The following is a 17,221-nucleotide window of genomic DNA, read 5'->3' on the forward strand; positions in this document are numbered from 1 at the left end:
GAGTAAGGGAAACATCATTTGCTGTACATAAATAATATCTTTATTCATGGACATCAACTGTAAATATCTTAAGAATATTATTATCAACTTATAATATCACATTTAGCAGACATGCTCACTTTGCTGAGTAACAATTCTTTGATAAAACATCACCCTCTTTTATCCTAATCAGCTAAACACTCATGCCTTACAATCTAGCTGTTAGCAGGCAAAAGTAGCATAGTAACATTTGTGTACTATTTGCAACCAAATGAGAGACAAAGGATAACTGAAGAATACAACATAATACTTAGCACCACACCTACACTATTTCCGAGGGGGGGCGAAGACTAAAGAATGACTTTGGCAATCTCATGGACTTGACATCTGGGGCCCCATCTCGCTTCCCATTAGATCCGGGCCAGATAATACTATTACTATTTTGATCTCTGTTGTCTCAAAGGTTAGCTTGTAAACAAAGAATACCTTCTGGTTTTAAGTTTATATTTTGTACAACAGTCACTGTGCAATGGAATTTCCAAATAAATAATAACTGTTAAAATGCATTTGTCCTCTTTTCTTTAAGAGAGGAGAGCTAATTCTTACATAAATCTTAACACTAATGTGATAAAAGTTCTTAAAATATTATTAATGGTCGCTGGCCATAAATATTAGATTCAATATAACATCTCCCTGTCTGCAAAAAAAAACGGACAAAAAAACTTAGTGTAAAATTAATTTAGTGCTTTAAGTATGTGGAAAAGTTTAAGACGATGTACAAATTTTAGTACAATTTTTGGACATCACCAGACATTAAATTGTATGTGTCTACATTTTGCTATGGATATGCCACATTTTACCTTCTCAAGAGCTTGTAAATAGACGAAATACGTAACTCAATGTGAAACACATTTATAGAAGTTTACTTGTGTTACATTGCGTCACAATGTCAAGATTCTGTTTTTATATTTTCACATTTGTATTTTCTTTACATGCATGACTTTGTACATGAGTAATGTATTTATCATGAGTGGGTTTACAATCAGGTCAGGTTTAATCAATAATCACAAATTTTACTCTGTACTTTTTATCACTGTTGTGCTTGAAAACATTAAAAAAACGATTCAAACATTCAGTATATCATGTAAAACGAATACGTACTTAATTTCCAGTTGTCATTTACTTGACTTTGTGAATTGATATAAAAAAATCTCTTAAATAATTATGAATAAGTAAGTTTCACATATGTATTCGATCAGCCACATTCTATAAAATTCAATGAATATTTTTGGTCCACGCAAAAGCGTCATCTTTAAGGTCCTTCTTATACAGAGATTTGCCTTGATGTAGGAACTCAGCGAACTGGGAGACTACCGGGTCTCTCATACAAGACGCCACGGCGATCACTTTGTCCTTCTCATCAAAGAAGAAAATCACGAATTTGAGGCCAGCGATATCGCCGTCTATCATCGTGCTAGCCGGGCGCCCGCAGCCAGCGTAGCGAATAGATTTCCCGAATACCATAGTCCAGAAGTAAGGAACTGTTCTTAAAGGAGCTTCCTCTTTAGAATGTTTAAAGCGGCCACGCGCCCGTGGTACTGAGCCAAGCCAATATGCCCTATGCTCATTTGTTTGTTCTCGTAACTATACACGGGGGCATAAGCGATATCACCACCGGCGTAAATATGTTTGATATTAGTTTCCAACTTATCGTTGACGTTAACCGCACCGTTGGGTTGCAGAGCGATACCGGTATCTTTTAAAAAGTCTGTGTAGTATGTAGTTCCCACGCCCAGAATGAGCATATCAGCTTGTAATGTGATCCCGTTGGCGAGATCCACCGATTTGATAACGCCGTTTTCACCGTTGCATTTCACGATTGTGGTTTGGAAATGGAACGTCACGCCGTTCTCTTCAAACAGCTTTTGGAGGCTCTGGCCTATCTCTTTGCCGAACACGAGCCCTAAAGGAGCGTCATCCTTTCCAACGACATTCATGGACTTTGCTTTCTTAGCGCAAGAGGAAGCTATTTCGAGACCGATGAAACTCAAGCCTAAGACTACTACATTCTTATCTCCAGCGTCACCTAAAGTATTCAGAATATCAATTGAATCTTGGAAATCTCTAACTGTGAATATATTCTTAAGATTAATGCCGGGGACATCGGGTACTCGCGGTTTAGATCCGGTAGCGAGATACAAAGAGTTGTAAGAAAGTTTGGAGCCATTACTAAGATGTACAAGTTTCGCGTCGGGTTCTACCTTAACAGCCTCAGTGCCTTTGATGACATTAATGTTGGAGCCTTCGTAGTATTCCTGGGTTCTGGCTTGGAGTTTTTCTATGTCTGTGACCGTCCCGATCTTGGAGACTTTGATCCTGTCGTACGGGAGGAAGTGTTCCCTGGCGACGATGGTGATGCGGCCGCGGTAGCCCTCGGTGCGGAGGGTCTCGGCGCAGGTGGCGCCGGAGGGCCCGCCGCCGACGATGACGACGGAGGAGCCGTCGGCGCTGCACGGGCTGCCGAGCTCCTTGATGCGCTTGTTGTTCTTCAGGTCGCTGATCTTGGCGCGTACCTGAAATAGGTGAGCGGTCTTTATTAGTAACAAGGTCGAAAGAAAACTTGTAACCAGAAATAGGGAGATAATATGCAAAATAAATTTTGCCTTCTATAGTGACGGCTTTTCAGCCATCAGGGCTTTAAACAAGTGGCCAATCACTCGCACTCTGTTGCGAATCACACGCAACTATATTGCGGGCTAGGATGTCCTTTATCATATGTGTATAAAACCGCCTTCAAAAATAAGCGCGTTACAAAACACGGAGAAACTAAAAAGCCAAAAATAATAAACCTTTCAATTCAGATTTCTTATCGTATTGCAATAAGCTAAACATCCAAATTATAAACAAATCAATTATTTTTGTAGTCGGTACCAGACCTGTTCGTCGCCTTGCTATTGCCTGTTTGCCCCACCCAACCATACACAGGCTGGTACCGACTCCAAAAATAATTGATTTGTTTATAATTTGGATGTTTAGCTTATTGCAATACGATAAGAAATCTGAATTGAAAGGTTTATTATTTTTGGCTTTTTAGTTTCTCCGTGTTTTGTAACGCGCTTATTTTTGAAGGCGGTTTTATTTTTTGTTAAAAAGTTTATTTATTTGTTGATTTTTAGTGGTTCCTAGTGATATTATATGTATCAGTCCGAATACATGTACAGCAGTGAAAGAATTATCCTTAAACTCCTAACCATTGAGGAGTTGACCTTCCATCATCAGCTCAGCCATATAAAATTATTACCATCAGACGTAAATACTGGTGTACCTTTGAAAAATAGACTAAAAACATTACATGTGCCTATAACATTTGAAGAGTTCCCTCGATTTCTCCAGGATCCCATCATCAGACCCTGACTTGGTGCCAATGGGACCATCTCGGGGTTATACCGGTTCGATCAAAAAAAAAATTTTGAAAATCGGTCCACGATTCTCGGAGATATCGAATAACATACATACAAAAAAAAAAAAACATTCAGTCGAATTGAGAACCTCCTCCTTTTTTGAAGTCGGTTAAAAAGTAGTTTGAACCGTTTTATATAAATATTTTACTCGTTTAGGTAGGTTACTGCGATAACGTACTAAAAATGTAAAGCGACTGAGGTCGACAGCACTATTACACCATTTACACCTGTAGTTAGGTTGCCTTGACATTGCATTCAATGACGTTGATTAAAACACGAAATTAGTAGGTTATTTGTAGGAAAATAATTTGCACCGAGTCTACATAAGTTGTTCTAGAGACTTGTGACAATCTTGACATTTATAAAACTTGGACGTAGAAATGAATGAACTTGACTTCCATATTAAGAATCAATTTCCTTATGCATGGTTATTATCATCGTGTGTTAAATCAGTTTCGGAAATGAGTCTTACGACTCTTATGTCAGGTGAAGCTTAGTCATTATAAGGTTCGACCTACCTTACCTATTTCCTGTCCTGCATTTAGGTATACATACAGTGTGTAAGTTAATCATGTGCATATACATTTGATCGTCATCTACATATTCTACTGAGGTGCCCTATGCACTATTGGGACACTTGCACCGAACTGTATATATACCTGCCCAACTACCTATCATGAATCTGAACTATGAGTTAGTAGTTCAGATTCACCATGGGCCATGGCTCAAAAGCGAATCATCTTTTATCTTTTTTAATCAAAGCAAGGTGAAGGGGGCCCTGATATATAAAGTACTAAATAAGGCAGGCTAAAAATGCGTACCTATTCATGCGTTATAACACCTAAAATCGATAACACCAAGGTTCATTGTACCAACGACGCAGAATTCATGTCTTTATATTTTACAGGCAACCTATTTGATTCATAAATTTCATAATAAAACCACTATATTATAAATCAATTTCTTTATCTTCCTTTTATGACCTTTCATTGAGTGATGTATTACGGCGGGTACACAGACAAGGTTCTTTAGTGAAGTGGCTTAGGAATATAATTTTGGCATTCTTTGGTATTCTAAAACGGATAGCAAAATTGCATTTTATCCATAGGAGTGCAAAGTAATTTCATACAAATTTTAACTTGATGTGTAATAGGTATACGGGCAGGTAGATTTTACGACCTATAAATGATCGATAATTTTCAATAATAAATATTGAATAAATTAATGAATTTCATTTAGATTCATGTTTTATAGTCAGTATTTTGTTCGTGTTGATGTGGTGAAAAATTTTGTGTTTCACTCGGTGGCAAAGTTTGTTTAACCTTCGTGCCTTGTAACCCTCGCAACGCTCAAGATTCCACTTCTTGAACCACTGGCTACGCTCGCGGTTCAATATTGGAATTTTTCGCTTGCTCGCGGGTATCAATATTGGCACGTGCGGTTAAACAACAACTTTGCCCCCTTGTAAAACAAATATTGATATTTGTAAGAACAATAGAACTATTTTACAATTGTAAGTTATTCCATAATAATAAACTTGAATTGCCAATTGCCACGATCAAAACCAGATTCCTAAGATCTTAATGAGTAATGTCATTTCCGCTCAGCTTCAGGTATGACGTGCTCTTTGTGACCATGAAAATTAGATTTCAGATGATCGTTTCTGCCCGTCGCATATCGCATCGTAAATATGCACGTACAGTCACCAGTCAACATCTAAATATATAAAAGAAGAAGCTCACTGACTGACTGACTGACATATCAACGCACAGCCGAAACCGCTGGTCCTAGAGATTTCAAATTTGGCACGTAGGTTCCTTATATAGTTTAGAGGAGCACTAAGAAAGGATTTTCCAAAATTCACCTCCTAAGGGGGTCAAATGGGGGTTCAAAGTTTGTATGGGGAAACAAGATTAGTTTGACTATTTTATTTGAAACTTCACAGGAAGATTCCTTAAGACATATGACTGAATACGTGTTTCAGGTTTTTTGAAAATTTAACCCCTAAAAGGGTGAAAAGGGGGTGATAAAGTCAAAAAATCAATATGGGTATCGTTTTTATGGTTTATCGGGTCGCTGATCACGATAAATACAACGTTTTTAAAATCTAACGAGGCGGAAGTGAAATACCTTCTCCCCTGTAATGTTGTGGTGCTATGGGGTTTAAATATCAAAAAAATATATAAAAGAAGATATTGACTGACTGACTGACGTATCAACGCACAGCTGAAACCGCTGGTCCTAGATAAGAGATGTCAAATTTGGCACGTAGGTTTTTATATAGTGTAGAGGAGCACTAAGAAAGGATTTTTCAAAATTCGCCTCCTAAGGGGGTCAAATGGGGGTTCAAAGTTTGTATGGGGAAACAATGTTAGTTTCACTGTTTTATTCTAAACTTCACAGGAGGGATCCTAAAAATATATGACTAAAGATGTGTTTCAGGTTTTTTGAAAATTTAACCCCTAAAAGGGTGAAAAGGGGGTGATAAATTCAAAAAAACAATATAGGTATCGTTTTTATGATTAATCGGGTCGCTGATCACGATAAATACAACGCTTTTAAAATCTAACGAGGCGGAAGTGAAATACCTTCTCCCCTGTTATAGTGCAATGGGGTTTAAATATCAAAAAATATATAAAAGAAGAAACTGACTGACTGACTAACTGACATATCCTAAATATATAAAAGAAGAAGCTGACTGACTGACTGACTGACATATCAACGCACAGCCGAAACCGCTGGTCCTAGAGATTTCAAATTTGGCACGTAGGTTCCTTATATAGTTTAGAGGAGCACTAAGAAAGGATTTTCCAAAATTCACCTCCTAAGGGGGTCAAATGGGGGTTCAAAGTTTGTATGGGGAAACAAGATTAGTTTGACTATTTTATTTGAAACTTCACAGGAAGATTCCTTAAGACATATGACTGAATACGTGTTTCAGGTTTTTTGAAAATTTAACCCCTAAAAGGGTGAAAAGGGGGTGATAAAGTCAAAAAATCAATATGGGTATCGTTTTTATGGTTTATCGGGTCGCTGATCACGATAAATACAACGTTTTTAAAATCTAACGAGGCGGAAGTGAAATACCTTCTCCCCTGTAATGTTGTGGTGCTATGGGGTTTAAATATCAAAAAAATATATAAAAGAAGATATTGACTGACTGACTGACGTATCAACGCACAGCTGAAACCGCTGGTCCTAGATAAGAGATGTCAAATTTGGCACGTAGGTTTTTTATATAGTGTAGAGGAGCACTAAGAAAGGATTTTTCAAAATTCGCCTCCTAAGGGGGTCAAATGGGGGTTCAAAGTTTGTATGGGGAAACAATGTTAGTTTCACTGTTTTATTCTAAACTTCACAGGAGGGATCCTAAAAATATATGACTAAAGATGTGTTTCAGGTTTTTTGAAAATTTAACCCCTAAAAGGGTGAAAAGGGGGTGATAAATTCAAAAAAACAATATAGGTATCGTTTTTATGATTAATCGGGTCGCTGATCACGATAAATACAACGCTTTTAAAATCTAACGAGGCGGAAGTGAAATACCTTCTCCCCTGTTATAGTGCAATGGGGTTTAAATATCAAAAAATATATAAAAGAAGAAACTGACTGACTGACTAACTGACATATCAACACACAGCCGAAACCGCTGGTCCTAGAGATTTCAAATTTGGCACATAGGTTCCTTATATGGCGTAGAGGAGCACTAAGAAAGGATTTTTCAAAATTCTCCTCTTAAAAGGGTGAAACGGGGGTTCAAAGTTTGTATGGGGACACAAGATTAGTTTGACTATTTTTTTCGAAACTTCACAGGAGGATTCCTAAAGACATATGACTAAATACATGTTTCAGAATTTTTGAAAATTTGACCCCTAAAGGGGGTGCAAAGGGGGTAAAGTCAAAAACACAATATGGGTATCGTTTATATGGTTTATCGGGTCGCTGATCACGATAAATACAACGATTTTAAAATCTAATGAGGTGGAAAAGAAATTTTCTCCCCTGTTGTTGAGCAACGGGGTTAAAATATCCAAAATAGCCATAAGTATAGGTTTAGTTTTTATCTTTACTTCTGGTTCAAGAGATTTCAAATTGACACGGAAGTTCCTTAGAGGAGCACTAAGAAAGGATTTTTCAAAGTTCACCTCCTAGCATGATAATTTGACAGGGGCAAGGACAGGGACAGAGACAGGGACAGGGACAGGGACAGGGACAGGGACAGGGTCAGGGACAGGAACGGGATAGGGTTAGGGATAGGGATAGGGAAGGGATAGGGATAGGGATAGGGATAGGGATAGTGATAGGGATAGGGGTAGGGATAGGGGTAGGGGTAGGGGTAGGGGTAGGGGTAGGGGTAGGCGTAGGCGTAGGCGTAGGCGTAGGCGTAGGCGTAGGCGTAGGGATAGGGATAGGGATAGGGATAGGGATAGGGATAGGGATAGGGATAGGGATAGGGATAGGGATAGGGATAGGGGAGGGACGGCGACAGGGACGGGACGGGGTCGGGGACAAGGATAGAGATAGGGACGGGGATAAGAATAGGGATTGGGGTCGGAATAATCGGTCGGCAATCGATATCTAGGCAGTGTAAAATGCAGGTGGCTCAGTGGGAAGGGATTAGTAAGTAGGCATCGGCGAGTATCCTGCATCCGTAATAACTATTACATTCAATGTGCTGTAAGAAAATCGTTGTTTGCTTGCCTTTCATATGTTTACGTTTGCAATAAGTATAAGCAAAATGGAAAAAATTGTAAGCGATAATGCAAGGAAGTACTTTTTACCCTACCGACCATAGCGTCGAGATACTGGCTATGTGGGTTGTATGAAGTTTCCCCAGTATAAATATTTATATAGGTAAAATACATACATATTCGTACCTACTACCTACGCTGTGGTCGCTGTGTAACAATTCTACAATCATTGCAAGAATTTCTTTTAAAACAATAGTAATATGTGTAAGGTACAGTCAGCCAAAAAGCAGTGTAAGGTTCTTGGCTGACCGCGTACAGCAAATAGATCAGTTACAATGGCCCCCCAGTCGAGAATTGCCCCGCTTTACCTTAATCGAAATAACCGCGGACAGATGTACCTACAAAGAAACCTACGGATCCAAATGAAAGTCTTATTTTTTGTAAACGTTTCAATAAGAATACTTTTATTACGCGGGCGAAGCCGCGGGTAAAAGCTAGTGAGATATATATCGTAGCAGATAAAGGTGCAAACAAGTATCTATATAACTCCTGCACTATCGTTGAGTACCTAATACCTCGAGAACAACAAGTATTTCTCACTTCGGCTTTTACCAATCGGCTTCAGTAAAACCAAGGGTTTACCAGTATAACTTAGGTTTTACCGTACTTTGGGCTTTTACAATAAAATAATATATCTGATCGCGACTGTACAAAACAAATGATGGCCGTCTTTAATCATTTCCATGCATAATTCTGACTCAGAGAACCATTTGCCCGGAACAAAGTAAACAATCTCATTCATATAATCACGTTCTCGCGATTCTACCGCAATTTATGAGTTATTACTAATACTATTACAGTTGAGACGAGCGACCTTCATATTATTGAGTCACCCGTGTAATAGTCGACTGTGAATTCGGTCAAAGTGACTGACCCTGGCCACCTTTCATGGTAGATTTGACAGGTGAACTTGATTCGGGGCAAATGTAATGAATGAACATGTTACATAACAGTAACACATACTGCTTAATATTACTCGCAAGCGCGGATCCAGCTTCGTGCCGGGGGGGGGGACCTACAGGATCCGCGCATGATTACTCGTAACATTAATAGGAAGTAGCGAGTGAATATTGCAAATATTGAGTGTAGCGCCCACTCAATGATCAGAGGAACAGCAAAATTGATTCAAATGACTCAATGAAAATTGACACCTACTTGTCTATTTTAATACATAATAGGATTATGTCCTTGAAACCTTAAATAGCATGTCTACCGGATGCCACAGTCACACATGTAGCCAAAATCATTCACAAATCGATAGTTAGGTACTTGACATAGTTGCAAAGTCATCCTTTAATAGAATACTATTGAGAGCCAGCAGTGGACTCAAGCCGCTTTGCCGGTCCGCCACGGGGGTATTGGGGTTCGGTGTCTGCAGGATATAAGTCTGCCGGCGTTCCTGGCGTCAGCCCATGGGGTGGGGGGCCTTATTGCTAGCATTTTATCACTGGATGGTAGTGAGGCAACCGTGTCGTATGCGGCTGACGCGTTAAGGGAATGGCTGGCCCTAAATCCTGGTGACACCGTGCCAGACAATCCAAAAGTGCAGCGGGCCTGGGATGATGTGGGCTGCAGAGCTGTGCTTGGCGGTCTTGATCGTTCTGTGGGTGTTGACCGGGCTAGGCTTTTGGCTGTATCAGAGCCAGAGTCAGGAGCATGGTTACACGCGCTACCTTCGCCTCAATTAGGTACCTTGCTCGACGGTGACTCTTTGCGGGTGTCCGTTGCTCTCCGCTTGGGCTGCGATGTATGTCAACCACATTTATGCATTTGCGGTTCCATGGTGGAGGCTAACGGACATCATGCTTTGAGTTGCCGTCGTTGTACGGGCAGGCATCCGCGTCACCATGCCCTCAACGACATCGTCCAGAGGGCACTAAAGTCGGTTGGTGTGCCGTCCGTCCTCGAGCCGCCGGGTCTTAGCCGCACGGATGGCAAGCTCCCCGATGGCCTGACTTTGATCCCGTGGGAGAGGGGGCGGTGTTTGGTGTGGGACGCTACGCTACGTGTCAACACTTTCGCCGCTTCTCACATTGGGCGCACAACCTGCAGCGCTGGGGCTGCGGCGGAATTCCAGGCGGCGTCAAAGCGGCAGAAGTATGCGCCCTTGGGCCCGGGGTACTTTTTTGTTCCTTTCGCGGTGGAGACGGCGGGCTGCTGGGGCGCGGACGCGAAGCATTTTGTGCGTGACGTGGGCCGTCGACTTAGGTTAAAGGGAGAAGACCCGCGCTCCGAATCGTTTCTGCGGTGCAAAGGCTGGCCATAGCAATCCAACGGGGTAATGCCGCAAGCGTTATGGGCACTTTTGCACCGGAGGCGGTGCGGAGCGGTACTGACTAATTACTGTGTGTAATTATTTTTAGTTAAGGCTTTTTTTAACATGTATAAATAATTTTAATATAATTAAACTAAATAAATTTTTAATTAAAAAAAAACTATTAAATATTATATAATTTTAGAGCCTATAATTCCTACCAATATTATACCTCTAAATGTATGACCTTTTTTATGTAAACGCTACACCTACATAGAGAGAATAATGCCGGCTATAAAAATAACACCCTGTGTGCTGTGAAAAAAATTGTATGGAGAAACTTTGTGCCCCTGAAAGAACGTAGGATTGTTTTCATTACTCGTCATCATTGTCATTTTAGGTATGATTATTATGTAAGCTTAGTGTAAAATAAGAGAATCCTTTTCCTAGTGCTGAAAGTTTAGTATTAGATGGTTAAATTGGTAAGTTGGTAGGTACCTAGTTCTAGATACTCTATACGAATAGTGTACATGTATAAGAATTTAAATTAGAACTTTATCAACTTTATATTGTCTTTAAATAAGGAAAATTCATCATTTTCCTCATATCAACCTGCCTAAACTAGTTGCGACTCACAAAACATTTGCTATTGAAGTTATCCATAAACGCCTTACAAACCTGAATTAGCCAATATCTTTGTGCATATTGACTTGTACATATTTGTGAAAAAAAGATTGAATACAATTTAATTATTTTTATTATGAATAAGAGGGTTGTCGTCGCCAGCCGGATCAGTACGGTCGCGTGATATGGCCTAACGCCGTGGCTTGCGTGGGCGACGGTCGCGCGATGATCGCGCGACGGCGATGCGACGCCTACGAAATCAAACCTTATCGATATGGAAGTAGACGATGCGATGGCGACGGTCGCGCGACCGTCGCCCACGCAAGACACGGCGTAATACTACACAAGAATATTGCTCGCCCCGCAAGGCGTCTGTGTATGTCAGGTTAGTTAATCTTAGGATTTTAACATGTGTTTATCACTTAAATATAACCGACCTGCTATATCACCGTTCATAATAAAAGAATGGACAAAAAACGGCAGTTTACGTACATGACATCATTGTCGACTAATAACATAGGATGTTAGTCATTTTATTAGACACAACAACTGCATCACAAGATTTTAGGATACTTACGTAGAGCTATCCAGTGGCTCAAAGAGCTTTACAAGCTTGCGCTTTATTTTTTTATTGTGTGTATATTGATTACTGTAGGGTCTGTGTGCTCAAAGCCCGAAAGGGATACGATACGGATTAAGTAAAATACATTGTCCACGAGAATGTTGTTAAAATTTATCCCTAATTGTGTAAATAATATATATAATTATAATTCTTTATAATTCTATTTTTTATTGGAATAATTGTGCTTATATAATTAATTTATGAGAGACATGTAACCTAATTTTGACAATGCCAGTAGCTTCTAATATTTAATTTCAACTTCTTTTTATTTTATTTTATTATTAAGTACTTATTTTTTATAATTTTTGACATGTTTCCCATAATTTAATTAATGCTTTATTGTTAATGTGCGTTATTTGATGTTTATTTTAATTTCTAAATTGTATAGGTACTTAGTTATTTTGTCACCCATTGTATGAGCCATGTTGCTTGATTTAAATAAATAAATGAAATGATAGATCAAGATTTAAATAGCGTGAAGGACAAGATCATTATGCATTTTCAGATTTTTCAGTCCCTTACGCCCTTTGAACAGCGCCGGAGACTTTTTCCGAGGGGGGCAAAAACCCCTTGGATTTAACGAAGTTTCAATTTGGCGCCCACCTGGACTTGACGCCTGGGACATGACCCATATGCCCCATAGATCCGGCTCTGCCTTTGAGCCTACGGTTATAGAATTATGTAAGTACAAAGTAGAAATGGCGATAACTTATCATCAGATCTGATGGATAGCATTCTAACGAGACGTCGAGACATAATTTCAATATCAATCGCCCTGATAAAAGTAATTATAATAATCGTTTAAAGATTAAATGGTCTAATCTGATCTTTATCCCTAGACTAAAGCTATACTGTACTATTATATATTCTGTGGCTATACGAAACATTTATGATTAGTTGATTACAAATAAGTATGCGTATGGCTTAGCCACTTTATTTTCTTAAGTAGCACTGAAACGTGAGCATTTTCATGTGCTCTTGTCTACCCTTTATGGGAATTTAGGCGTGAGTAATGAGTATAGTAGGTATGCACTATGCATGTATCCCTAATAGCCTTACGTACACTGAGAGAAAAAACAACTAGATTTCATGTTCGTTCAACAATTTTTTTGGTTAAAACAGCGCTTAAGATATGTGCTCTTTGGTTCAAGTTCAAACTACAAGTTTGATTTTGTTATGTATAACTAATTGTATAAAAACAACATGTCACATATTGTTTTAAACATGTGTTTGGCTGATTCAATCAAATGTCTTTTAACAAGTTTGACCTTGTTGTTTGTACAAATTCGACTTGTATCATCAATATTGTGATTTATTCCGTTTACTAAAATATTTTTGTTTCAAACGGATAAAAACGAGTCGGACTTGTTAAATTCACAATGCAACTTTCTCTCAGTGTACTAATAGGTATTATAGTAATATCTATTCACATCATAATGTCGTAGGTAGGTATTAGTATCATTCAGTGTAAATGTACTGCAATAAAGAGGCTACGACCTGGCTGATAGTATATTCCTTCCCAATATTCCTATAGAGGAGGGTTGCTATATGAAAGAATCATACGAATGCGCGATATGCCCTCGCGCGGTCTCCTCGTTTTTAATTAAATTCCTTCGCGTACTAACCTGCCCTATTTCCCTCGATCTTTTAATGAGTGGCGTGGCACCAGCCGCATAATGTCAAGCTTTTGAATGGCAATATTATTTATTTATTTGTTACTAGCTTTTGCCCGCAGCTTCGCTCGCGTTAGAAAGAGACAAAAAGTAGCCTATGTCACTCTCCATCCCTTCAACTAACTCCGCTTAAAAAATCACGTCAATTCGTCGCTCGTCGCTCCGCTTTGCCGTGAAAGACGGACAAACAAATAGACACACACACTTTCCCATTTATAATATTAGTATGGATTATTTAATAAGCAGGCAGGCAGTAAAAAAATTGATATAGCATGTATCCAGTGATCATTATGTTATGACAGTAATCATAGCCGAATTGTAGATGTGATGTGCTTGTCAATACTCAATATGGTTCGAATTCATGTTATATTCGTTAGGCCAGCATACATTCCTATCGTTTTTGAACAATCAATATGCATAACGTCATCAGTTAGAAATGCTATATTTATAGGCCTTTGGTGTTAGCATTTATTATGTATTCATGTTTCAGGGACATCTTAAGGTAGGTAACCTTTCTATGAGCTATCATATTTAAATCGGTTTCCGCCTCTGACCTGCCAGGTCAACAACATTTGACCTCTATCTTAGCCTGACCTATTATATATCTTGTACTATTATATATTCTGTGCTATTACATTACATCTATAGGTACTCCCATGCAGTTCGGTTCATTAAGGTCATTAGCATTAGCATAAGGTATTATTTAGGTAAGGTTTAGTAAATAGGCTAGAATGTATCTTATGAACCTCGAGGTATTAGTTCAACTAGCCTTTTCTCGCTTCGCCCGTGTAGTAATCTATTTTCCCATAGAAACTTTGGATCCCCATTTCACCTCCTTAGGAGGTGAATTTTGAAAATCCTTTCTTAGAGCTCCTCTACACCTTTTAAGGAACCTACGTGCCAAATTTGGAATCTCTATGACCAGCGGTTTCGGCTGTGTGTTGTTATGTCAGTCATCAGACAGTCCGTTTCTTCTTTCATATATTTAGATTTTATTTTTTTTATAAATGTTTGAAAGATTACAACGGAAGCAGACTAATGTTGGTATGATATTTTTGTGAACATGAGTGTTGCGAATGCAACAAGTTAAAATTAGACACGATCCGTCGTCTGTCTGGCGGCATCACAATTATTCCGTTCAAAAGATTAGAGCTCACTTTAATATTTACAAAAAAATACTAAAAGTATAGCTATATAATACCTAAACCTAGTAATAAACGTACCTATATCTATAAGTTATTTTCATAGAGAGAAATTGTGATATTGCAGTGATAGTTTGTATGAAATCCTCTCCCGTTCGTATGACATCGCACATGCATTTTACGTTGAAACTAGAAATAGCTATAAAATTAGATAATCGCGCTATTTTACGAACTATGATTAGTCATTATTGTCATGAACTCATGACATGACTGTGTAAGCTAATCTAATCTGATATTAGGCTAGGTCTTGGGTTTTTTGGAGATTATTGCAAAGTATTTAAACGCGGTAAGTTCAAAGAAAGATTGTGACTAAACTACAAAAGAGTAGATAGGGTAACAATTAGATCATAAGGCCGCGTAGTCGACGGCGACGCACGCCACCGGCGGCGCGGGTAACGGAATCAGAGATTAGTTAGTCAGAGATAATTTAGGAAAACAACCTACTTTGATGCCCCAATAGCCCTAGGATAAATACGCCCCTGAACGAAGCCTTGTGTGATTGCCTTGGCCTTGGCTACCCAATGTCGTCCAGACAGATAAGCCGGGTCCATCCACAGTTCTACACAGAGAGCGCAGCACCGCGAGCCATTTTTTTTTTTACTTACTACTACTACTGGCTTACTTTGGCCATTTCCGTCGCGATGTTCCTCGCCCTGTATGGACCCGGCAATCCACTCAAACTCAATTACATAGATATGCAAATTTTTAAACTTAAGAAAAATTTACTCCACCAGGAGGACTGGAAACTGTGACCTTCTGGTTTCTGCTTGATAACTCCTTTGGCTATTACAATAATAAATAAAAATCTGTAACACCTCACCTTAACTTCTCCCTTTTCAGTAACTGTAACCTTGTAGCAGGGCAGTGAATCAAAGCCAGGAAACTCTTCAATATCTCCCGTTTTGATATTGAAGCACGCTCCATGCCACTGGCACCTTATCCTGCCGTCGCCGAGGGCCCCGGACACCAGTGGAGCCCCATAATGAGTGCACTTAGTACCTAAGGCACTGAACTCCCCTTTCTGTTTGACGAGCAACACTTTTCCTTCATCTCCAATGTCGAAGACTTTCATTTCATTCTCTTTCAAGTCATCTTGGTTGCAGACTACAGACTCTACATAGTTCCTGGTTGATTCTAAGCGGGAAATGGTGCCGGCTAAAAAATTAAACATTCTTCAACTATTCTGTTCATAAGTAGGTACCTACATGAGTTATGCAAAAATTAAAAAGTAAATATGTGAGACCCATGCTCAATTATACATTTAATTTTAATTACAATTATGTTCTGCTATAAGAATAAGAACCCATGAAAACTATGCATATTAAATGTAAGTGGGTAGAAATTTTCCTAATAATAAATGCATACAACACTGCAACACTGTAACATGTGTTTAGGTTTGCAAATTAACACTGAATTTTTATTAAAGTCTCGGTCATGGCCGCCACAGGTCCTTGTTCCGTTTATACCTACAGATATGAAATATTAATTACTAGATTTAAACAAAAGTAACAATTAAAATACTCACGTCGTTCATTGGATTCCCTGCTTGATGTGGTGTTTATATTACACGTTCGCGAAAATGAAGTACCCATTTTATTAGTATTTAATACTGAACCTGTGAATCAATATTGTTTAAACTAATAAGAACAATTTGAATTTCGCTCTATTTTTCTAACACCTTTATCAATGCGGTAAGCACTCCGTTCAATTAGGTAAATCGTAACCAAAACGTATGTAGAATATAATGCGTAGTGTGTAAGATCTATTCGTAACATAAATTAAGGGAAAGGAATTACCTTGAACAAAACGTCTAACGACCTTGTTCAAGAAACCGCTTCTGCAAAATACGACCATATTAAAAAAGTGTTTTGGAGCTGTCAAATACTGTCACTTCTTCTGTTGCCAGCTCAATAGTTTTAGCCAAACTTTGGGGTATAAATTATGGGACAGGTTAGGTAGCCTGAAGATTTTAATCTACCCTCGGTTTTTCACCTTCGAACATTTAACGTTCGAGCAAAACATTACGAATTGAAGGTTTGACAAAGCGTCAACCACGTAATTTAAACAATTACTTAGGTGTGTGATCATCCGTAGATGATGATAAAAATACTAGTCCACTGTATTTCTTGGTTAGTGTGTTTACGCTTTGGCATTGTGAAAACACTTTCAACTTTTACCAACGACCAAGTGGACCAAGATAAACTTAGTATCAAAAGATAGTGCAGTGGACGCGTGCGTCTGTTGCCGTGCACGAAAAAATAATGAGGATGCCACCACCGGTTTGCACCGACCTGAGGGTGTGGGGGGGGGGGGGGGGGAAGGTTTAGAGGCAATTGAAATATTTATTTTTTATAAATCTCTAAAATAACCGTACAATATGTTGCCAGTAGATTAAATAAACTACAATAATATAAACTTAATAATTATATCGAACAATGAAGCGAGGAAATATAATATGGCTTTGAGATCAATTAACAATTGTTGATACTTTAAACAATTGATTTAAAATGTATAACCCTTAAGGTTAGAGTACAGCAAAGAGTGTATAATATGTACAGCCTGGCAAATAGAGTAGAAATCAAAAGGGGCACCACCGTCTATGTAAACCGTTTCGCATGTGGCAATTCACTTGATAGTGAATTGCCACATGAAGTA

General features: G+C 38.8%; 1 protein-coding gene across 1 annotated transcript; it reads right to left on the reverse strand.

The window, feature by feature from the left end:
* Positions 1 to 17: 17 nt before the first annotated feature.
* LOC125236486 (apoptosis-inducing factor 3-like) lies at positions 18 to 16,437 on the reverse strand. The gene is given in 5 exon segments (XM_048143307.1): positions 18 to 1,544; positions 1,547 to 2,552; positions 15,387 to 15,721; positions 16,092 to 16,181; positions 16,363 to 16,437. Coding segments are annotated over 5 exon segments (1,779 nt in total). The 5' UTR covers positions 16,421 to 16,437; the 3' UTR covers positions 18 to 1,254.
* Positions 16,438 to 17,221: the final 784 nt, after the last annotated feature.

This window comes from Leguminivora glycinivorella, chromosome 19, assembly GCF_023078275.1.
Source record: "Leguminivora glycinivorella isolate SPB_JAAS2020 chromosome 19, LegGlyc_1.1, whole genome shotgun sequence".
Classification (NCBI taxonomy): domain Eukaryota; kingdom Metazoa; phylum Arthropoda; class Insecta; order Lepidoptera; family Tortricidae; genus Leguminivora; species Leguminivora glycinivorella.